Source organism: Nomascus leucogenys, unplaced genomic scaffold (assembly GCF_006542625.1).
Source record: "Nomascus leucogenys isolate Asia unplaced genomic scaffold, Asia_NLE_v1 000791F_90619_qpd_obj, whole genome shotgun sequence".
Lineage (NCBI taxonomy): Eukaryota > Metazoa > Chordata > Mammalia > Primates > Hylobatidae > Nomascus > Nomascus leucogenys.
Window position 1 is genome coordinate 2,329 of NW_022097883.1, and position 24,368 is coordinate 26,696.

Below are 24,368 nucleotides of genomic sequence, written 5' to 3' on the forward strand. Positions count from 1 at the left end.
GCCACCACGCCCAGCTCATTTTTTTTTTTTTTTTTTGTATTATTGTAAAGACGGGGTTTCACCATATTGGCCAGGCTGGTCTCGAGCCCCTGGACCTCGTGATCCACCCACCTCGGCCTCCCCAAGTGTTGGGATTACAGGCGTGAGCTACCACGCCTGGCCAGATTCTTTATGTCTGGCTTCTTCACTCGTGTGTCAAAGGTAAATACAACTGGACATTACTCAGAGCAGTGAAAACAGGTTTTATTTAGTAACTACTGAGGGAAAAGAGCTGAGCTCCATTCTGATTTGTGTGGGGATGACTGGGCATTTAAAGGAGAGGAGTGAGGGGGCTTAGTAGAGTCAGAGAAGTGAAAAAGTACAAAGAGTTAATCAGCGTAAATGTGATTAGTCTAGCTGTGTCTGATAGCTGACAGTATGGAAATGAGGATTCTTTCCTCCCACAGAGGCTGGGAGACAAAGGCCGCATGCTTCCCGTTGATTGCATTTCAAAGGAATGGCTCTTGGGTTTTTGAGAAAGACACTTCTAAGTAGTAAGAGATAGATATTCACATTTGTAAGCTCTTTTTAGTACCTGCTCTAAGAAAGGAAATTTAGGGGCCTACATAAGGTGTTTGCTAGAACAAACATATTCTCCTGGCCATGATGCTCTTTCTCAGGCAGGCATTTCAATGACGGACAGTGGGTTAGGGTCATCCTAGGGACCTGACCCTCTCCTTCCCCGCCCCCTTTTTTTATCTTTTCTTTTTTTTTTTTTTTTTTTGAGACGGAGTATCGCTCTGTCGCCCAGGCTGGAGTGCAGTGGCTCGATCTCGGCTCACTGCAAGTTCCGCCTCCCGGGTTCACGCCATTCTCCTGCCTCAGCCTCTCCGAGTAGCTGGGACTACAGGCGCCCGCCACCACGCCCGGCTAATTTTTTGTATTTTTTAGTAGAGACGGGGTTTCACCGTGGTCTCGATCTCCTGACCTCGTGATCCGCCCGTCTCGGCCTCCCAAAGTGCTGGGATTACAGGCGTGAGCCACCACGCCCGGCCTTTTTTTTTTTCGTTTTTGAGTTTTGCTCTTGTTGCCCAGGCTGGAATGCAGTGGCGCAATCTTGGCTCACTGCAACCTCCGCCTCCCGGGTTCAAGCGGTTCTTCTGCCTCAGCCTCCTGAGTAGATGGGTTTACAGGTGCGTGCCACCACGCCCAGCTAATTTTTTGTGTTTTTAGTAGAGACAAGCTTTCATCATGTTGGCCAGGATGGTCTCTATCTCCTGACCTTGTGATCCACCCGCCTCGGCCTCCTGAAGTGCTGGGATTACAGGCGTGAACAACTGCGCCCAGCCTCAAGTTTTTTCTTATAAGTGTAACTGCCCAGTGGGTTAATTTTGCCTGCTGCCCAGACAAAGCCGATTCATCAAGATGGGGGAATTGCAGTGGAGAAAGAGTAATTTACGCAGAGCTGGTTGTGCATGAGACTGGAGTTTTATTACTCAAATCAGTCTCCCTGAGCATTTGGGGATCAGAGTTTTTAAAGACAATTTGGCTGGTAGGGGCTTGGGAAGTGGATACTACTGATTGGTCAGGTTGGAGATGGAATCACAGGGGATTGAAGTGAGTTTTTCTTGCTGTCTTCTCTTCCTGGGTGGGATGGCAAAACGGGTTGAGCCAGATAACCAGTCTGGGTGGTGTCAGCTGAGTGCAGGGTCTGCAAAATATCTCAAGTACTGATCTTAGGTTTTACAATAGTGATGTTATCCACGGGAGCAATTTGGGGAGGTTCAGACTCTTAGAGCTAGAGGCTACATGACCCTTAAACTCTAAATTCTAATCTTGTAGCTAATTTTTTAGTCCTGGAAGGGCAGACTGGTTGGTCCCCAGGCAAGAAGGGGGTCTTTTCAGGAAAGGGCTGTTATTAATCTTGTTTCAGAGTCTAACCATGAACTGAATTCCTTCCCAAAGTTAGTTGGGCCCACCAGAAATCAACAAGGACAGCTTACAGATTAGAAGTAAGATGGAGTCAGTTAGGTCTGATTTATTTCACTGTCATCATTTCCTCAGTTATAATTTTGCAAAGGCAGTTCCAAGTGAAGGAATCATATTCATGATCTCCAAGAATTCCTTCCAGCCCTAATATTCTATGATCTTAAGTGGGAAGAACTGATGAAAGTCATGTTGTGGTCGGGGTGCAGTGGCTCACGCCTGTGATCCTAGCACTTTGGGAGGCCTCGGTGGGCGGATCACGAGGTCAGGAGATCAAGACCACGATGAAACCCCGTCTCTACTAAAAATACAAAAAATTAGCCGGGCGTGGCGGCGGGCGCCTGTAGTCCCAGCTACTCGGAGAGGCTGAGGCAGGAGAATGGCGTGAACCCGGGAGGCGGAGCTTGCAGTGAGCCGAGATTGCGCCACTGCACTCCAGCCTGGGCGACAGAGCGAGACTCCGTCTCAAAAAAAAAAAAAGAGTTCAAGAGCAGCCTGGCCAACATGGTGAAAGCCCATCTCTACTAAAAATACAAAAATTAGCCGGGTGTGGTGGCGCTCGCCTGTAATCCCAGCTACTCAGGAGGCTGAGGCAGGAGAATCACTTGAACCCTGAAGGCAGAGGCTGCCGTGAGCCAAGATCACGCAACTGCACTCCAGCCTGGGTGACAGAGTGAAACTCCATCTTAAAAAAAAAAAAGAGTCATGATCTGGATGAAGAATGTTGGGAGGTCCAATGGGAGTGGCTGCAGTACCATTTGTTACTTTCTGGTTTTCCTGTGGGAATATCAGGAAAAAGCTCATATATTGTGGAGTTTATTTTCTAAATTGATTTTATCTAGGATTAGGTTCACTGTAAAAGAAAAGGTGAGACAGAAACCTGGAATTTTATTTATTTATTTATTTGAGACGGAGTCTTGCTCTATTGCCCAGGCTGGAGTGCTGGCGCGATCTCGGCTCTCTGTCCCCCCCCCAAAAAAAAAAAGATTCAAACAAAGCAAAGCAATTGGCTTTGTTGAGTAAACAGATAGCAAAAGGTGTTGATGGATTGGCCCACATTTTCTTGCTCCTTAAAGATGATATTCCTAATAATAACGGACTAGAGTTATTTTGTGTGTGTGATTTGAGAGTCAAGTTTAGTGTCTTACAAGTGTTTTTCCCTCTCTCCCTCAGATTTGGATCATACAGCAGATGTCCAGTGAGTATAGCAGGAGTTCATTCTTTTGAAACCACGTCAATAGGAAGACTGAATGTTTCAATCTTGGTATCCCTATCTTTAATTTTTCTCCTCTCATTTTGGTTCCTTCACAATATGAAAATGATGGTTTAAAAGCACTCAGTTTTGCAGGGTTCAGTGGCTCAGTGAGCCGAGATTGCACCACTGTACTCCAGCCTGGGTGACAGAGAGAGTCCCCATCTCAAAAAATAAAAAATAAAAATAAAAATAAGGCTGGGTGCGGTGGCTCACGCCTGTAATCCCAGCGCTTTGGGAGGCTGAGGTGGACGGATCGTGAGGTCAGGAGTTCGAGACCAGCCTGACCAACATGGTAAAACCCTGTCTCTACTAAAAATACAAAAATTAGCCGGGCCTGGTGGTGCCCGCCTGTAATCCCAGCTACTTGTGAGGCTGAGGCAGAATTGCTTGAACCCAGGAGGCGGAGGTTGCAGTGACCCGAGATTGTACCACTGCACTCCAGCTTGGGCAACAGAGTGAGACTCAGTCTAAAAAACATAAATAAATAATAAAAATAAAAGCACCTGGTTGCAGTGCCATTACATTGATTGAGGCCTTAAAATTTGTATTTATCATACTGAATTTATTTTGACTTTGCTTGCTATCAAGTTTTCTTTCTCGCGGTGGATTGTATTACACAGAGCATGAATATACTTCTTTAGGTTACACGCATGGGGAGATACTCTGGAGGAAGCATTCGAGCAATGTGCAATGGCCATGTTTGGTTACATGACAGATACTGGGACAGTGGAGCCCCTCCAAACAGTAGAAGTAGAAACTCAAGGTAAATGATTTATTCACAAGGAAGAAATTGTTATACAGTACTGTATAGAATTGTGCAGTATTCTACATAATCTGAGTATATTTTCACAAAAAGAACCAGAAAATTAAGGATGAGTCTTTTCTTTCTCTTTAAACTGACCTAAGACATTTATTGCACTTTTAAATTCAAGTATGTTTTTAGAGACCAGAATTATTAAATATACTATTTGATCTTGTGTAGGAGATGACTTACAGTCTCTTCTGTTTCACTTTTTGGATGAATGGCTTTATAAGTTCAGTGCTGATGAATTCTTCATACCCCGGGTAAGCAAAGGTTTTTCTTTTTTACTGAGCAAATGGATTCTTAGTTCATATTTTAATATGAACTAAGATGATTTAAAATAGGACATGTGAAACAAAACCAGTCCATACAAATAAGACGATACTGATTTGCAGAGATTATAATGACCACGGGCACTTCCTGGTTAACCTGCATTTGCCTATGTGTGAACATTTCGTATTTAGATCTCATGTATTTGTCACTAATCAGGATTGTGTGATAAAAATGTACCTACAGATTTCAGCCACATTTTTTTCTGTTTTTGTTTTTGATAGAGACAGGGTGTTGCTATGTTGTCAAGGCTGGCTTGAACTCCTAGCTTCCGGCAATCCTCCTGCCTCAATTTTGCAAAGTGCTGGGATTACAGGTGTGGGCATTGCACGCATCCTCATCCACACTTTTTATGTTTCCCAAGTTTGAGCTATATTTATGTCCATCCATTGTTCCTTTTGTTCTATTTGAAATTTAGTAGCCCTGTCACATTGGCCTAAGTTAAACAACTGCAGCTTTTAGTTTTCCTTAACATGAAAAAAGGAAAAGCCAAATGGAGATTGCTTGCTGCTGTCATCCTTTAGAAGGGAACACATCTGCAATGTCATTGCTATTTAACAGAGATGGCACTCTCTGCTTTTATAATTCCTCCATTCTCTGCTTTACCACCTTCACTACTTATACTCATTCTATCAACTGAGTCACTCACCCTACAGAGTTCAAGTGCCTACCAGTATTTTATTAGGCTCAGAGTGATTGAAATCCTATGTCCTCCTCCTCCACCATATATCTGTTCTCCCCCAGCGTTAAACAACAGCTCTTATCGAAGTGGCAGTGTACAGCAGCGGCAGAGGTACTGCCCCTGTGTGCCCAGAGTAGTTCTCTACCATGTATCTTGCAGAGAAATTCTTTTGACTCATATTTTTAGATCTTGCATTTTTCTAGAATACCTCCCTTGAATATGTAAGAAAAAACTTATTTCCTTGAAATATATTTAATACTCAGCTTGGGCAACATGGCGAAACTCCCTCTCTCAAAAAAAAAACAAAAAACAATAATTATCTGGGCGCGGTGGTACATGCCTGTGGTCCCAGCTACTCCAGAGGCTGAGGTGGGAGGATTGCTTGAGCTCGGGAGGTGAAGGTTGCAGTGAGCCAAGATCATGCCATGGCACTTCAGCCTGGGCAACAGAGCGAAACCTTGTCTCAAAAAAAAAAAAACTGTATACATATATATCTCATTTGTTGTCCTATTTTAGCTAACATTTTAATTTTCTTTGCTTCACAGAAGTTGTGTGCCATTGTTTTCTAGAAAAGGTTGTAAAGGCCAGGCGCGGTGGCTCACGCCTGTAATCCCAGCACTTTGGGAAGCTGAGGCAGGTGGATCACCTGAGGTCAGGAGTTCGAGACCAGTCTGACCAATAAGGTGAAACCCCGTCTCTACTAAAAATACAAAAAAAATTGATTGGCCAGGCATGGTGGCAGGCGCCTGTAGTCCCAGCTGCTCAGCAGGTTGAGACAGGAGAATTGCTTGAACCTGGGAGGCGGAGGTTGCAGTGAGCCGAGATCACGCCACTGTACTCCAGCCTGGGCAATGGAGTAAGACTCCATCTCAAAAAAAAAGGTTTTAAGGATTTTTAGTAGATGGTCCAAAAAAACAAAACAAAATAAAAAGATTTTTAGTAGATAGTCTATTATGAAGTTTTTTTAATTAAACAATTTTTTTTCCTTTCTAGGAAGTGAAAGTACTTAGCATTGATCAAAGAAATTTCAAATTACGATCAATTGGGTAAGTTTTGAAAGTCTTTTAAATACCGAGTTAAAGTGATATTCTTCCTTGAATTCAATGAGCAAGGAAACAGATGGAAACATAAATCAGAGGGCCACTTGCAGATTGAGTTTTGTGGGATGCCTAAGGGCTTGGAAGGACCAGAAACTTATCAAAATAAAGTTGATTTTAATTGTTAAATCTGATTCCCAATTTGTTGATTTTTTAGGGAGCGAATACATGTAATTGCTAAATGGCACAGCATAAAGCCCAGCTTAGTGGATGGGAAACACTGACACTTTTTTTTCTCATCTGTTCTCACTTCTAGACCTATTTAAATCAATTCCTTCTATTAACAAATCGTACTTTTCCTTCCAGAGTTTGCAAACACTTGATTAGGTCACTTTGATTGAACTTGTTTCTCAAGTTTCTTTAGTCACTTAATTATATTTTTTAGGTTTTTTAATTTTTTTTTTTGAGACAGGGTCTTGTTCTGTCTCCCAGGCTGGAGTACAGTGGTGTGGTCATGGCTCACTGCAGCTTCAGCCTCCTGGGCTCAAGGGATCCTCCCACTTCAACCTCCTGAATAGCTGGGACCACCAAGTGCGCCACTACACCTGGCTGACTTTTTTGTTTTCTGAAGAGATGGGGTCTCCCCATGTTGCCCAGGTTGGTCTCAAACTCCTGGGCTCAAGCAGTATTCTGGCCTCGGCCTCCCAAAGTGCTGAGGTAATAGGCATGAGCCACTGTGCCTGGCCCTCCTAGGTTGCTTTTACATATAGCTTTTTTATTTTATTTTCATTTATTATTTATTATTTATTTATTTATTTATTTTTGAGACAGAGTCTCGTTCTGTTGCTCAGGCTGGAGTGTGTGATCTCAGCTCACTGCAACCTCCACCTCCTGGGTTCAAGCGATTCTTCTGCCTCAGCCTCCCGAGTAGCTGAGATTATAGGCGTCTGCCACCACGCCTGGCTAATTTTTTGTATTTTTAGTATAGATGGGGTTTCACTGTGTTGGCCAGGCTGGTCTCAAGCTCCTGACTTAAGGTGATCTGCCCGCATCGGCCCTCCCAGAGTGTTTAGATTACAGGCTTGAGCCACTGTGCCCGGCCTCATTTATTTTTTTAGAAATGGGTTCTCATTCACTATGTTGCCCAGGCATCCTCAAACTCCTGGGCTCAAGCGATCCTCCTGCCTTGGCCTCCTGAGTAGCTGGGACAACAGGTGCATACCACCACTCCCGGCTCCATTTAATTTAATTTATTGATTTATTTGAGACAGGGTCTTGCCTTGTCCCCCAGGCTGGAGTGCAGTGGTGTAATCATGGCTCACTGCAGCTTTGAACTCCTGGGCTCAAGTGATCCTCCTTCCTCAGCCTCCCAAGTAGCTGGGACTACAGGTGCGCACTACCATGCCCAGCTAATTTGTTGTTGTTGTTGAGACAGAGTCTTGCTCTGTTGCCCAGGCTGGAGGGCAGTGGTGCAGTCTTGGCTCACTGCAACCTCTGCCTCCAGAGTTCAAGCGATTCTCCTGCCTCAGCCTCCTGAGTAGCTGGGATTACAGGCGCCTGCCACCATGCCTGGCTAATCTCAGCTAATTTTTTATTTTTTTATAGAGATGGGGTCTTGCTGTGTTGCTAGGCTGGTCTCTAACTCCTGTGGCCCCATTTTATATTGAATTTCATTCACTTCTTTTTGTAAAGTGAGATCTTTTATTATCTTCTCTGTTTTTGTTTTGTTTTGTTTTTTGTTGTTTTTTAACGAGTAAAGAAACAGGCTTGCTGGGTGCAGTGGCTCATGCCTGTAATCCCAGCAGTTTGGGACGTGAGGCAGGCGGATCACGAGGTCAAGAGATTGAGACCATCCTGGCCAACATGGTGGAACCCCATCCCTACTAAAAATACAAAAATTAGCCAGGTGTGGTGGTGGGCACCTGTCATCCAAACTACTCAGGAGGCTGAGGCAGGAGAATCGCTTGAACCCAGGAGGCAGAGGTTGCAGTGAGCCAAGATTGCGCCACTGCACTCCAGCCTGGCAACAGAGCAAGACTCCGGCTCAAAAAAAGAAAAAAAAAAGAAACAAGCATGTCCAAAAGTACTAGCTAATATGTGTTTGAACAGAATTTTAAAACTTTGCTCTTTCTACTATACCACGTTGTGATCTTCACTCACATTAGTGTCAAAGACAGAGAGGAGACTGATCCCAAGTTCTAGATTACTTTTCCAGGGCCTTCTATATACAGATCTTGGATATTTTTGGAAAAGTTGTAAAGTGTAAACCAAGTTCGGACTGTATTATAGAGTCTAGTATTTTGCCTTTGTGGTACTCAGACTTGCTTTCTCCAATGGGAGGTATTATTTAATTTTTTTTTTCTTTTTTGTTTCATTTTTGTTGTTTTTGTTTTGAGAGAGGGTTTTGCTTTGTCTCTCAGCCTGGAGTGCAGTGGCATGATCATGGCTCACTGCAGCCATGACCTTTTGGGCTCAAGCAATCCTTCTACCTCACCTCCCACATAGCTAGGACAGCAGACATATGCCACGATGCCTGGCTAATTTTATTTTATTTTTTAATCTTTTCTAGAGATAGAGTCTCACTACGTTGCTCAGGCTGGTCTCGAACTCCTGAGCTCAAGCTATCTTCCTGCCTCAGTCTCCCAAAGTGCTGAGATTACAGGTGTGAGCCACCGCACCCAGCCTACTTAACTAGTTTCATAACTCTGAGGATAGTAAAAATTTTGAATATGTTACTACTCTGTTTTGAAACAATATTTGCTAAACAATGTTTATTGAGATTCCACCATAGGTACACTATATTGGGGCACATTTATTTTGAGATCAACTATCAACCTTTTTTAAAGTTTCTAAAATTAATTTTTTTGTTTGTTTGTTTTTTAGACAGTCTCACTCTGTTGCCCAGGCTGGGAGTGCAATGGCGTGATCTTGGTTCACTGCAACATCCGCCTCCCAGATTCAAACCTTTCTTGTGCCTCAGCCTCCCGAGTAGGTGGGACCACAGGCGCATGCCACCATGCCTGCCTGATTTTTGTATTTTTAGTAGAGACGAGTTCTCACCATGTTGGCCAGGCTGGTCTTGAACTCCTGGATTCACCTACTTCTGCCTCCCAAAGTGCTGGGATTACAGGTGGGAGCCACCGTGCCTGGCCACTAGAATTAATTTTTTTTTTTTTTTTTTTGAGACAGAGTCTTGCTCTGTCACCCAGGCTGGAGTGGAGTGGCATGATCTCAGCTAACTGCAATCTCCGCCTCCTGGTTTAAGCAATTCTTCTGCCTCAGCCTCCTGAGTAGTTCAGATTACAGGTGCCCACCACCACGCCTGGCTATTTTTGTATTTTTAGTAGAGACAGAGTTTCACCATGTTGGCCAGGCTGGTCTTGAACTCCTGACCTCAGGTGATCCACCCACCTTGGCCTCCCAAAGTGCTGGGATTACAGGCATGAGCCACTGCGCCTGACCTTTTTCATTTTGCTCTGTTGCCTAGGCTGGAGTGCAGTGGCGCGATCTCGGCTCACTGCAACCTCCACCTCCTGGGTTCAAGCGATTCTCCTGCCTCTGCCTCCCAAGTAGCTGGGATTACAGACATGCGCCACCACGCCCGGCTAATTTTGTATTTTTAGTAGATACAGGGTTTTTCCATGTTGGTCAGGCTGGTCTCAAACTGCCGACCTTAACTGCTGACCTCAAGTGATCCACCTGCTTCGGCCTCCCAAAGTACTGGGATTACAGGCATGAGCCACCATGCCTGGCCTATAATTAAAAATTTTTTTGAAACGGAGTCTTGCCCTGACACCCAGGCTAGAGTGCTGTGGTGCAGTCACAGCTCACTGCAGCCTTGACTTCTGGGCTCAAGCAATCTTCCTGCCTCCTCCTCTTGAGTGGCTAGGACCACAGGCATGTGCCACCACACCCAGCTAATTTTTTTTTTTTTATTTTGTGTACAGATGAGGTCTCCCTATGTTGCTCAGGCTGTTCTCAAAGTCCTGGGCTCAGGCAATCCTCCCGTTGGCCTCCTAAAGTGCCAGGATTATAGGTATGAGCCACCGCACCTGGCCTTAACTGTCAACCTTGAGAGCAAACGATGACACTGCACACACGTCCCTCAACAGCTGTATCTTTTGACAAATGAAAATGAAACTTAACAGCTCCCTGACCCCTCCTGTCTCTTTTGGCTTTCTAGCATGTTAACCACATTTACAAGGCTTATTTTAAAACATATAAAGAGAGAACAAATCTTAATCATGTTTTAATTTGTATTCTCAGGTGGGGAGAAGAATTTTCATTGTCCAAGCACCCTCAGGTATGTTTTAAAATCCAGCCATTAAGAACATGAAAAATTTCCTTACCATAAAGTTCATATATGTGACAATCAACTTCAGTTAGTTCTAACTGGTGTAAAGTGATGTTTTTCTCAAGCTTCTCTGGCCTGTCTGGATATATTTTGTTAAAATACTGTGATTATACACACCTGATTTAGTGGATGAGGCGTCAGCATTGGGTTCTAGGGTCAAGTTTGTTCAGATTATTGTGGAATTTGAGATTCTCTTTGCCTTTTTGACCTTTATTTCTTCTCCTATAATAAAGATGTTGGACTAGATGTTCTCTATTGTACCTTCTACTTTCTGTGTGTCTCTAGATTCTGTATTTGCCAACCTGTATGGCCTCACTGTATGGTAGGAAAATCTATTGGAACAGGAGTTGGCAGTTTTTTTCTATAAAATGGACAGATAATAAATGTTTTAAGATTTGTGGGCCAAGAATGACAGAAGAGCAGGTACTCAGTGCTTCTGTTGTAGCACCAAAGTAGCCATAGATAATACTTAAATGAATGAGTTCACTTGTATTCTAGTAAAACTTATTTATGCCCTTTGAAATTTGAATTTCTTATCATTTTCAAATGTAACAAAATGTCATTGTTTTGATTTTTTTCCCCAACCATTTAAAAATGTAAAAATCAGGCCAGGCACAGTGGCTCAGACCTGTAATCCCAGCACTTTGGGAGGCCAAGGCAGGCAGATTGTTTTAGGTCAGGAGTTTGAGACCAGCCTGGCCAATATAGCGAAACCTAGCCTCTACTAAAAATACAAAAATTAGCTGGGTGTGGTGGCAGGCGCCTGTAATCCCAGCTACTTGGGAGGCTGAGGCAGGAGAATCGCTTGAACCTGGGAGGCAGAGGTTGCAGTGAGCGGAGATCACGCCATTGCACTCCAGCCTGGGCGACAAGAGCAAAACTCCATCTCAAAAAAAAAAAAAAAAAACAACAGTATTATAATCTTCTCAGACCACCATCATATATGCAAAAAAAAAAAATAAGAAACAGTATTATAATCTTCTCAGACCACCATCATATATGCAGTTAATCATTGACCAAAATGTTGTTATGCAGCACATAACTGTATTCTAAATTCATATTTGCCACTGGAAGTATTCAGAATGGATTGTGAGCAAATTAATTCCATTTATTCCTAAGAGTTTTTGTTTATATGAGACAGTGCCTTGCTATGTTGCCCAGGCTGATTCGAAACTCCTAGGCTCAAGCAATCCCCCCACCTCAGTCTCCTGAGTAGCTGAGCTTACAGGTGCACACCACCAATTCCAGCTTGGTACTCCTAACAGTTTTTTGGGTTTTTTTTTTGTTTTTTTTTGAGACAGAGTCTCATGCTATTGCCCAGGCTGGAGTGCAGTGGCACGATCTCAGCTCACTGCAACCTCTGCCTCCCAGGTTCAAGCGATTCTCCTGCCTCAGCCTCCCGAGTAGCTGTGATTACAGGCACATGACACCATATCTGGCTAATTTTTTGTATTTTTAGTAGAGATGGGGTTTCACCATGTTGGGCAGGCTGATCTCGAACTCCTGACCTCAGGTGATTCACCTACCTCAGCCTCCCAAAGGAGGCGTGAGCCATCGCGCCCAGCCAACAGTTTTTATTATTATTATTATTCTTTCTTTTTTTTTGAGACAGTCTCACCCTGTCACCCAGGCTGGAGTGCAGTGACGCGACCTCTGCTCACTGCAACCTTCCCCTCCTGGGTTCAAGCGATTCTCGTGTCTCAGCCTCCTGAGTAGCTGGGATTACAGGCGCATACAACCACGCCAGGCGCTAATGTTTGTATTTTAGTAGAGACGTGATTTCACCACGTTGGCCAGGCTGGTTTCGAACTCCCGACCTCAGGTGATCCACCCACCTTGGCCCCCCAAAGTGCTGGGATTATAGGTGTGAGCCACTGCGCCCAGCTACTTCTTATTTTTTGAATGAATGATCAAATAACTCTTTTTTTTTTTTTTTTTTTTTTGAGATGGAGTCTCACTCTGTTGCCCAGGCTGGAGTGCCGTGGCGTAATCTCAGCTCACTGCAACCTCCGCCTCCCAGGTTCAAGCGATTCTCCTGTCTCAGCTTCCTGAGTAGCTGGGATTATAGGTGTATGCCACCACGGCCGGCTAATTTTTGTATTTTTAGTAGAGGTGGGGTTTCACCATGTTGGTCAGGCTGGTCTCAAACTCCTGACTTCCAGTGATCCGCCTGCCTCGGCCTCCCGAAGTTCTGGGATTACAGGCATGAGCCACTGCGCCCAGCCAATCAAACAACTTTTCAAAGCAAAAAGGAATGTTTTACAAATAGCTTATTAAAACATCTGGTTCCTGGAATATTTCTTGGTTTAAAAATACCTTCCTGGTTTTAATATTGTCTTTACTTTCTCTCCATGAATCCATATGCCATCCATCCATGAATTTATGCATGCATTCAGCAAATACTTATCAAGTGCCTCTAGTGTTTCAGACTTTTTTTTATGCACTCGAGGTAGAAATGTAATAGGATAAGCAAAGTCTCTGCCCTTACTGAGTTTAAAATGTAGTGGGAGAAGTGAGCCAGACAAACATGTAAACACATAATTTCAGATAGTGAACAGTGCCATCAGGATGAGGTAAGAGTGGTTGAAGGAGGGGAGGGGGTAGTCAGAAAATACATGTTTATTAACCCATTCTCACGCTGCTGATAAAGACATACCCGAGACTGGGTAATTTATAAAGGAAAGGGGCTTAATTGACACAGTTCAGCATGGCTGGGGAGACCTCAGGAAACTTACAATCATGGTGGAAGGGGAAGCAAAGTCTTCCTTCTTCACATTGTGGCAGGAAGAGAAGTGAGTGCTGAGCGAAGGGGGAAGCCCCTTAGAAAACCATCAGCTCTCCTGAAAACTCACGCACTGTCACTAGAACAGCATGGTGGAAACCGTCCCCGTGATTCAATGATCTCCACCTGCTCCCTCCCACAACACGTGGGGATAATGAGCACTACAGTTCAAGAGGAGATTTGGGTGGGGACACAGCCAAAATATATCAGTATGTTTGAGAAAGTGATATTTGAGCAGAGGCAAGAGAGATGAGAAGTGAGCAGAAATATGGACGAACTCTCCAGGCGAAGAAACAGGTGTAAAGGCCCTGAAATGAGATAAGTTCAGGGAACAGCAAGCTGGAGCTGAGAGTGAAGGTGAAATAGTAGGAGATAAGGTTGTAGAGATAGGGCCACAGCCTCTTTGGTAAAATTTGGTAAGGGGGGTATAGGATCAAGTACGCACGTATAGGAGTTGGCCTTCTGATGGGAGCCAGGGACAAGCCATTCATTGCAATCAGAGAGGCTAAGGTGAGTACAGATACAGCATGATGGTAGATTTGGTGGTAGGAAGATGAGTCAGTTCTTACTGAGTTGCTCTTACTTTCTCTAGGAAGCACAGTTGATTGAGAGAGAGGATGAGGGAGGAATGATCACTAGAGGAGAAGAGAAAGAATTTTCTCAGAGAGTGAAAAAGGGAATTTATTGGTAATTGTAAGATTTTACTGCGAGTACTGAATTCCTGTTTGAGATGTGTGGACATACACTCGGGGTGATACCAGTTAGCATGGTGTGTGCTGCCATAAGCAGACAGTTGAACTTGAATTAGGTTGTGGTTTTGCCAGGTGATTGTGGCAGAGGAGAAAAAGCAGCTGCAGTGCCACTTACATCCTTCTGTGAAATCTTCCTTTTTGTGTGTGGTGTAGAGCTAGCAAATGCCATTTACCTATTGCCTGATACATTTTATGGTGCACAGAATTATTGTAGATTCCTTTTGGAGCTGGAAAGAACCTAAGAGAACATCTAATTCTGTGGTTTTAAACTGGGGCAGGGTTGGGCAGTGTCCTGTATCAGAGACGTGTGGAGAGCTTTTGACCTGGGAAACTATATCTTACTCTTCAGCTAGACTTGGAAAGAGAAGAGTCCCAAGAGGTGAAGTGAGTGTTGTCAACTGAGGAAAAGAGGGTAAGTTGAATTCCTAGGGCCTAGGTCAGAGTATAAGGAGGTGGTTTGGATTTCAGAAGGAGCCCTGAGCCAAATAGTAGAAAAGCTTGTGTTCTTTGATTCAACCCATTTTCTTTTTTAAATCATCCTCAAAAGTTTTTTACTTTTTTTTCTTTCCAACTTTTATTTTTAGGTTCATGGGGTACCCATACAGCTTTGTTACATGGGTAAATTGCATGCGTGTTGTGGGGGTTTAGTGTACAGATAATTTTGTCACCCAGATAATCAGCATAATACCTGATAGGCAGTTTTTCAATCCTCACCCTCCCCCAACTCTCAGGTAGACCCGGTGTCTCATTTCCCTCTTTGTGTTCATGTGTACTCAATGTTTATGTCCCACTGAAATGTATGGAAACATGGTATTTGATTTTTCTGTTCCTGCATGAATTCACTTAGGATAATGGCCTCCAGCTCCATCCGCATTGTTGCAAAGGACATGATCTCATTCTTTTTTATGGCTGTGTAGTATTCTATGGTGTATATGTATCACATTTTCTTTATCCATTCTACCATTGATGGGCATGTGGATTGATTCTGTGTTTGCTATTGTGAATAGTGCTGCAGTGAACATACCCATGGATGGGTCTTTATGTGATTTAACCCATTTTATAAACGAAGAACTGATGTCCAGACAGGCCAGACAATTTCTAGACCCAGGTGGAAACAAAGCCAGGACTAGAGTTCCATGTCCGAGCTCCACTGTGCATATGTTGCCTCTCATTTTTCTTGGATCCCTGTGTATTCTTCTAATTTGATAACTAATTGTTTCATGTGAGTTTTTCATTTTCAAAATACTAAAATTTTTACTTTCTGCTGATTGTTGCTAGAGTTAATGATTATTATTTCAACATCCTATTTTCCTTTTTTTTTTTTCTCTAACCCCAACTTTAGGGAACAGAAGTCAAAGCAATAACATACTCAGCCATGCAGGTCTATAATGAAGAGAAGCCGGAAGTTTTTGTGATCATTGACATTTAAGACACCAAAAAAGAAAAGACTTCTATGAAGAACTGTTTTTTTTTCCTCTTCCTTTTGAGAAGACACTATGAATTAAATTCTACAGCATCTTTTGATATATGGAAATTTGTAGAACAGAAATGTTTTAGTTAAAGTGTGACTTTCAGAAAGGGAAAATCAGGGCACAGCCTTGGTCTGTGTTCCCCAAATATTCAGACTTTAAGAATTCTTCAACCCCCAAGGGCCAGTTATGGTCCTTTGATTCTCTGCTGTGGCAGTAGGTGCCTCATGCCCTTCCAGTGCAATGCAAGCCCTCCAGCCTCACCCCAGCGAGGAGCACTGATGTCAGCAGCAACCTGTGGCTGAATCCAGGTTGAAAAAAGAATAACTTGAAAAAATATATTTCCACGCACAGAATTTTGTTTTTCTTCCAAGTTGGTTAAGACATATATTTTCTTTCTTTTCTTTTCTTTTTTTTTTTTTTTGAGACGGAGTCTCGCTGTGTAGCCCAGGCTGAAGCGCAGTGGCGCAATCTCAGCTCACTGCAAGCTCCGCCTCCCGGGTTCACGCCATTCTCCTGCCTCAGCCTCCCAAGTAGCTGGGACTACAGACACCCGCCACCATGCCCAGCTAATTTTTGTATTTTTAGTAGAGATGGGGTTTCACCATGTTAGCTAGGATGGTCTTGATCTCCTGACCTTGTGATCTGCCCACCTTGGCCTCCCAAAGTACTGAGATTACAGGCATGAGCTACCATGCCCGGCCACAAGACATAGATTTTCTATATGTACATCAAGGGAGGTTGTGTTTTAGGTTGCTATAGGACAGAGCTATCCTGTATTCCAGTTGGTTTTTGTAGAGAAACAATTAGACTTCTCTAGATAGAGCCCTGATTTTTCTCTCATGCTTTCACTTTTTTAAAAGCACTGATGATATTTCCTGTTTTCTCATAAGAAAAAGTCAATACTATGCCTTACAAAGAGACCTTTCCTTCTAATACAGAATTTTATTTGAAAGTGAGTATATGTTTATAACTAGAGAATAAAAGGAGAATTTTTGAAAAATGTCTTTACTGTTGTTATTGTTTAACTACCTAAGCTATTTGTCCCTTTTTTCGAGACAGGATCTTGCTCTGTCCCCTAGGCTGGAATGCAGTGGTGGAATCATAGCTTACTGTGGCCTCGAACTCCTGGGCTCGAGCAGTCCTTCCAACTCAACCTCCCAAATAGCTGGAACTACAGGAATGCACCACCATACCTGGCTAATTTTTAAATTTTTTTGTAGAGATGGGGTCTCGTTATGTTGTCTTGAACTGGTCTTGAAATCCCGGGCTCAAGTAATCCACCTTGGCCTCCCAAAGTACTGGGATTACAGGTGTGAACCACTGCACCAGGCCTAGCTATTTGTCTTTAAGGAGACAGGAGGCCAGTAAAACAACTTAAAATGATCTGAACTCTTAAAGTACATGACTTTTTAAAAATGAAATTTAGTTCGATTTGCAACTTTTTTCTTGTTTCTATTGATTGAGGTATTCTCTTTTGGGATCAAGAGTTTGCAAAGTTGCTATTTATTCCCAAGAACATAAGAAAAAAATTGCCACTGGGTGGTGCTAAATATCATCATAGTATGGTGAACTTGAACTAAAAGGAACGGATTAGCAATTATTTTTCTATGGGTATTTAACAGAAAATAGGGTTAATGAAAGCCAGGCACAGTGGCTCACACCTGTAATCCCAGCACTTTGGGAGGCTGAGGCAGGCGGATCACCTGAGGTCAGGAGTTCAAGCCCAGCCTGGCCAACATAGTGAAACCCTATCTCTACTAAAAATACAAAATATTAGCCTGGCTTGGTGGCAGGCACCCGTAATCCCAGCTACTTGAAAGCCTGAGGCAATGAGAATCGCTTGAACCCAGGAGGTGGAGGTTGCAGTGAGCTGAGATTGGGCCCCTGAACTGCAGCCTAGGTGACAGAGTGAGGCTCCGAGTCAAAAGAGAAAAAGAAAATAGGATTAATGAATAGGCCAAGAACCTGTGGTTTGAAAAGCAGCTCTTCAAATGAATATATAGCAGGAACACTGGGTAGTGCTTTTTAACCTTCTTTGTACTCAGGCACATTTTACAAATTTGAATTGTTACTCTCCAAGCCAAACACATCCCTCAGAATCCTTTTACCTTTTATTAGGATTGATTGCCAGGCTGAGATGGGGCTCTTTTTTCCACAGAACCTTTGCATATCATGGGCTAACTGGGGCTTAATTGTGAAAATGAACAATGGAAGACCATGAAGGCAATGAAGGCCAAATCCAAAGTAAGAAGAGGGTGAGAGTTGGAATATATTAAAACCAAATAGAGCTGGGCACAGTGGCTCATGCCTGTAATCCTAGCACTTTGGGAGGCCGAGGTGGGTGGATCACTTGAGCCCAGGAGTTTGAGACCAGCCTGGGCAACATGGTGAAACCCTGTTTCTACAAAAAATATAAAAATTAGCCACATGTGGTGGCATGCAGCGGTAGTCCCAGCTACTTGGGAGGCTGAGGCAGGAGAATCTCTTGAACCCCAGAGGCAGAGGTTGCAGTGAGCCGAGATCGCGCCACTGCACTCCAGCCTGGGCAACAGGAGTAAAACCTTGTCTCAAACAAAACAAAAACAAGTGAGGCACAGACCTGCCTAGGACAAAAAGCATGTGAGGCAACCATATTGTTACCGGTGAAAGGTCTTGACTATGAGTTGACAGGTTCTTGGCGTTTTGAACAAGTAATTGGACAAAATGCACAAACAAAGCAAAAAAATGAAGCAATGAAAGCACACATTTATTGAAACAAAAAGTACACTCCACAGAGTGTGAGCAGGCTCAAGCAAGGGGCTCAAGAGCGCTGGTTACAGGATTTTCTGGGGTTTAAATACCCTCTAGAGGTTTCCCATTGGTTACTTGGTTATACTGTATGTAAATTAAGGAGTGGCCCACGACCAGTCTGATTGGTTGTAGGAGGTGACCAATCGGAGGCTGAAGTAAAGTTCTGAATGAAGACTGGGGAGCCAAAGGGAGTACACAGTCTGATCCTCTTGATTCAGTTCCAGGAAGTCAGCACAAATCTGCCTTAGGTTCCCCGCCTCCAGACCCTATTCCGCCTCAATATTGCTTACTACCAGCACTACATAATGGAGTTAAGTAAAAACAAGTGAGATGTAATTATGCAATACACATTATATTTATAATTTATGATAAACTTATAATCTATTATATTTTAATGTCGATTTCAAATTTTAATATGTGGTTTTGGCCGGGCACAGTGGCTCATGCCTCTAATCCTAGCACTTTGGGAGGCTGAGGTGGGCGGATCACCTCAGGTCAGGAGTTCCAGACCAGCCTGACCAACATGGAGAAACCCCGTCTCTACTAAGAAATACAGAATTAGCCAGACATGGTGACACATGCCTGTAGTCCCAGCTACTTGGGAGGCTGAGGCAGGGGAATTGCTTGAACCTGGGAGGCAGAGGTTGCAGTGAGCAGAGATCACGCTATTGCACTCCAGCCTGGGCAACAAGAGCAAAACTCCGTCTCAAAAAAAAAAAAAAAAAAAAAGAAAGAAAAATGTGTGTTAGTTTTTAAATATGCCAAAATGTAATGAATAGAAGGAAATTGAGTGTGTCACCCTTTATATAGAAAATTGGCATCTTTAGTCCATCAGCAGCAATGCACAGTTTATTTTTGGTTTATTTATTGAAATGGTTGCACTGGCTGTCACCAGATTATTCTGCTAATTTCAAATAGGTGTTTTGGCCTAGGGAGCAGATTCTCCCCCACTGCAGAGCTAATTGATTTAAATGGGGACTGAACCTTATCCTTACATGAAAACTCTGTTCTAGTTATAAATGTCTCGACATTATCTCACCTCATGACATACCCACTCATCTTCACTTCTCTGTCCAATTCTCCTTTCTGGGCTGCCTTTATCCTTCCTCCTAAAGTAAGGGAAACAAACCCACTGCCTAAGGAGCCAGGTGGGTAATGGGATTGGCTATGTGTTGAGCCCAGGGCTTATCGTGTCTGAGAGGTCAGCTGCCTCAGTGATAGCCCTTGTCGGTAGTGGGAATACAAGCTGGGTGTTGTAGTTTCTCATGACACCTCAAAAATTGGGATTTTTATGTCAAAGCTCCCAATCGTTTGGAAAAAACAAAACAAAACACGATGGTCATCACAATGAGGGGCAAACATCCTGCAAGTTCTGCTTTAAAGTCCACATCAGGCCGGGCGCGGTGGCTCACGTCCGTGATCCCAAAACTTTGGGAGGCCGAGGCAGGTGGATCACGAGGTCAGGAGTTCAAGACCAGCCTGGCCAAGATGGTGAAACCCGTCTCTACTAAAAATACAAAAATTAGCCGGGCGTGGTGTTGGGCGCCTGTAATTCCAACTACTCAGGAAGCTGAGGCAGAGAATTGCTTGAACCCGGGAGGCAGAGGTTGTAGTCAGCCAAGATTGTGCCACTGCACTCCAGCCTGGGTGACAGAGCAAGGCTCTGTCTCAAAATAAATAAATAAATAAATAAATAAATAAATAAATAAATAAATAAATTCCACGTCAAAGCCTGTCACCAAGAAACCTTGCCAACCATTTCGGCCATCAGTGGTCTTCTCTGAATTGCACCTGTCTAGTTAGTTTTAAAGATTTGCCAGCTTAGTCAATTTTATAATTGTCGAATGTTTGCTAGTTTTGTCTCTGAATAGAAAGCAAGCCCCCAGATCACATGATAGATGGTCATTGACTACTTAATGATCAATGGATTAAGCGTTTTAGGGCTACTTAAATCTCTTAGGCAGAGACTGCAGGTCAGCTTCTTGCACAAATCTCAAGAGTTTAAGAATCTCAAGTCAGGCTTGGGAGGCCAACACAGGTGGATCACTTGAGCCTAGGAATTTGAGACCAGCCTGGGCAACATGCTGAAACCCCACCTCTACTAAAAATACAGAAAAATACCCAGGGATGGTAGCACAGGCCTGTAGTCCCAACTTGGGCAGCTGAGGTGGGAGAATCACCTGAGGCCAGGAAGTCTAGGCTGCAGTGAGCCATGATGACGCCACTGCACTCCAGCCTGGGTGAGAGTGAGACCTTACCTCCAAAAAAAAAAAAAAGGAATCTTAAGTCACAAGTCTTGATTCCTAATCCTTGCTCTACTGATGACCTTGGTCCTTATCTATGTATTATGGGTAACAATAGTGGTATGATTTTTTTTTTTTTTTTTGAGATGGAGTCTCGCTCTGTCGCCCAGTGTGGAGTGCAGTGGCGTGATCTCGGCTCACTGCAAGCTCCGCCTCCTGGGTTCACACCATTCTCCTGCCTCAGCCTCCCTTGTAGCTTGGACTACAAGCACCTGCCACCACGCCTGGCTAATTTTTTTTTTGTATTTTTAGTAGAGATGGGGTTTCACCATGTTAGCCAGAATGGTCTTGATCTCCTGACCTCGTGATCCGCCCACCTTGGCCTCCCAAATTGGGATTACAGGCGTGAGCCATCGCTGTTAGGTAACATGGGGTACCTTAAAATGGTGCCGTACCTTAAGATGGGGCCGGTTCCGGATTCTTCTCCCCTCCTTGACCGGCACTGTCTGAACCCGCCAAAGGAGGGCCAATCAGAAAGAAGCATCTCCCGCCTTCCCTTGGGCCCGCCCCTAGCCCAATCCACGTAGGCCGAAGGGATATAAAACCCAGCACACCAGCAGCCCTCTCTCTCTTCTCTTCCTTCTCCTTGCGTGGTGCCGCTCGATACCTCCAATAAAGATCTCTTGACCGTGACCGGTGTAGTTTGGTCTCCGCCCGGCCCCTTTCATTGGTGCCGTGACTCAGATCGGGACTCCCCACCCCCTCGGTGGGACCCCGATCCCTTTCGGGCTCAGTCCAGACCCCGGCCGGTCTTCGCTCATTCTCCTGTTTGCCAAGCTGTTCGCCCAACACCGGCCTCGTCTCGGTAAGTCTTCCCCTCCAGGGTCTACCCTCTCTAGGCAGGCAAGAGACCCCTCGCCTCGCCTCAAGCCCCTAAGGCCACTGTAGACCCCAAATAGCAAACTGGCCCACATATCCCCTAGACAACCAAAGCAAATGACCCACTTACGGGTCTCTCGATCCTAACATTCTCCAGGATATCTGCAATTATTGTGAGCGAACAGGAAATGGGTAGAGATCCCATATACCCATGGCTTCTTTCTCCTACTGGATACACCTAACCTTTGTCTCCCTTGCAAACCACAGCAGCTCCTGTCTGCTCTTAAACGGCCAACCTCTCCCTCTGCCCCTGACTTCGACCCAGCCGACGAACCCCCCCATACCACCACCCTCCACCGCACCCTAAGGCCGCCACCCAACCAGAAGTCGCCCAGCCTCCTGCTGCCCCCCTCCACGCCCTCAACTGCCTATCCCATCAGCCCCGGCCTTCAGCCCCCCCGCCACTCGCTCAAAGTCACACACACCCCCTTTCCCCCCTTAGAGAGGTGGCAGGAGCTGAAGGTATTGTCCGAGTCCACGTCCCCTTTTCTATGGCCGACATATCACAAATAGAAAAACGCCTAGGCTCCTACACTTCCAATTCTGCTTTACATATCAAAGAATTCCAATACCTCATCCAAGCTTACAGCCTTACCTTTCATGCCAACAATACACCAACATAGATCCCGAAACCCCAGACGGTAGGCAACTCCTCATGTCCCATTTTTTGCTCAGAGTTTTCCTGATATCAAAGGTAAACTAAAAAAACTGGACAAAGGCCCCCTCACCCCTCAAACCAAGATCTTAGCGACGGCATTTAAGGTGTGTCACAATTGAGATGAGAAGGCAAAGAGGCAAAAGTACCAGTTACTGGCACAAGCCCTTCAAGCCTCCCCTCGATCACACGGCCATAAGTTGTCGTCTGCCCATCCATCCCAACGTCAGCCCCCACGGCCCTGTTTCAAATGCGGAAAGGAAGGGCACTGGGTCCGAGAGTGCCCAAATCCCAGGCCCCCCCAACCGGCCATGTCCTAAATGCCACCAATCTGGCCATTGGGGCATAGACTGCCCCGGCTCCCGGAGGGGGGCCAGGCCGGCCACCATCCCAACTCCCGATCTTCTAGGATTGGCCATTCAAGACTGACGGGGCCTTGGGACTTCCTTCCCATCACAAATCATCACCACGCAGGAGCCCAGGGTCTCTTTAACAGTGGATGGACGTACCATCACCTTTCTCCTAGACACCGGAGCTACTTTCTTGGTTTTAAGGGAATTTTGGGGTGCCACTTCCCTCTTTGGATCTCCCATAGTCGAGGTCAGAGGCCAAACCATACGTCCAAGAGCCACTCCTCCCCTCTCCTGCACTTTCTCCGGCCACATCTTTTCCCATCAATTCCTAGTCATGCCACAATGCCCACTCCCTTTGTTAAGAAGAGACATTCTCTCTAAATTTAAAACCTCCATCACCTTCAACCCAATCACCCTCCCACAATCTACCTCACTCATTGCCTTGGTGGTGAGTTCCATAGATCAAACTCCTGCTCCTACTCTGCCTTCGCTCCCAGCCAGCGTCAACCCCATAGTGTGGGACACCACCACCCCCTCATTAGCACTCTGTCCTCCCGTACAAATATTCCTTAAAAACCCACACCACTTCCCCAGCCAACCCCAATATCCTCTCCCCGTCTCCAGCCTGAAAGGATTACAACCAATTATTTTAGACCTCTTAAGAAAAGGGTTCCTCAGGCCAACCCATTCTCCATTTAACACCCCTATTCTAGCAGTAAAAAACCCAATGGTACATTCCGCCTCGTCCAAGACCTCAGCTCTTATCCTCTATTCCTCCTAGTGCCACACATTTCTCAGTCATAGATCTTAAAGATGCCTTTTTCACCATTCCCCTCTCCCCTCAGTCACAAGACCTGTTTGCCTTCACTTGGACTGACCCAGACACTAAACAGTCACAACAGCTCACGTGGACAGTGCTTCCCCAAGGATAGCCCCCATATCTTTGGTCAAACTCTTGCCTCAGACCTACAAAAATTACACTTTCCCCAGTCCACCCTCCTATAATACGTTAGTGACCTCCTCCTATGCAGTCCCTCTCTAACTGTCTCACAAACTGACACCACCTCTCTTCTCAACTTCCTTGCTGACCGAGGCTACCAAGTATCCCCCTAAAAGGTCCAGCTCTCCCTCACTCAAGTCACCTAGCTAGGAGTCCTCCTTGCCCATGACTCAAAGGCCATCACCCTAGACCGAAAGTGCTTCATTAGAAGTCTTCCCATCCCCAAAACCAAACAAGAGATACTCTCCTTCTTAGGACTAGCAGGCTACTTTACAACTTGGATCCCCAACCACTCTTTATTAGCAAAGCCCCTATATGATCTCTCCTGAGGTACCCCATCCGAGCCTGTAGAGGCCACAGTCAAGCAGCCCTTCCTGTCACTCCAACAGGCACTACTCAAAGCCCCAGCCCTACATCTTCCAGACTTACAACAACCTTTCATTCTATATGTACATGAGCACAATGGCTTGGCTCTTGGAGTCCTAGGTCAGATGCAAGGACCCACCTTTGCGGCAGCTGCATACCTATCCAAACAATTCTGAGAGCGAACTCGGCCCGCAGGGAACTGAGTTTTCTCCTTTCCCTCCTCACTCATCCGGCCTGGGTTTCCTCCCTTCTCTAGCTCAAAAAATCCTGGTACCAGGTAACCCATGGCCCTCGGCCTTACAGAGGCCCATCAGTTCTGTCGTTTTGGTGATGACTGGCTCGAAGGTTCTGACTCACAACACGGCCATCGGCTAATAGGGGACGCCCTGTTCAGCCAGCCACCGTATGCATATACCCCTTCCTCTCTCACCATGGGAGGCTCTGCATCCCTGCCGGCCGACTAGACCCCACCGTGCGAGGGTGGGCCCCCTGCCTTCGGGCCCTGGCTGCAGCCTACCTACTACTTCAAGAGTCAAAGAAATTAACGTTTAGGGCAGCTGTTGTCATTACCTCCCCCCATCAACTCAAGGA

General features: G+C 45.0%; 1 protein-coding gene across 1 annotated transcript; it reads left to right on the top strand.

The window, feature by feature from the left end:
• Positions 1-3,033: 3,033 nt before the first annotated feature.
• Positions 3,034-15,420, top strand: LOC115834392 (protein archease-like). The gene is made up of 6 exons (XM_030809140.1): positions 3,034-3,163; positions 3,862-3,983; positions 4,203-4,285; positions 6,028-6,080; positions 10,338-10,374; positions 15,302-15,420. The coding sequence occupies exons 2-6, from the start codon at positions 3,911-3,913 to the stop codon at positions 15,386-15,388; spliced, it is 333 nt and encodes a 110-aa protein (XP_030665000.1). The 5' UTR covers positions 3,034-3,163; positions 3,862-3,910; the 3' UTR covers positions 15,389-15,420.
• Positions 15,421-24,368: the final 8,948 nt, after the last annotated feature.

Bases quoted from the DNA above. Each gene is read 5' to 3' on its own strand.
- LOC115834392 (XM_030809140.1), top strand. From the start codon at position 3,911: ATGGCCATGTTTGGTTACATGACAGATACTGGGACAGTGGAGCCCCTC. The intron at 4,286-6,027 runs GTAAGCAAAGGT...TTTCCTTTCTAG, and splicing joins ATGAATTCTTCATACCCCGG to GAAGTGAAAGTACTTAGCAT. The intron at 10,375-15,301 runs GTATGTTTTAAA...CCCCAACTTTAG, and splicing joins CATTGTCCAAGCACCCTCAG to GGAACAGAAGTCAAAGCAAT.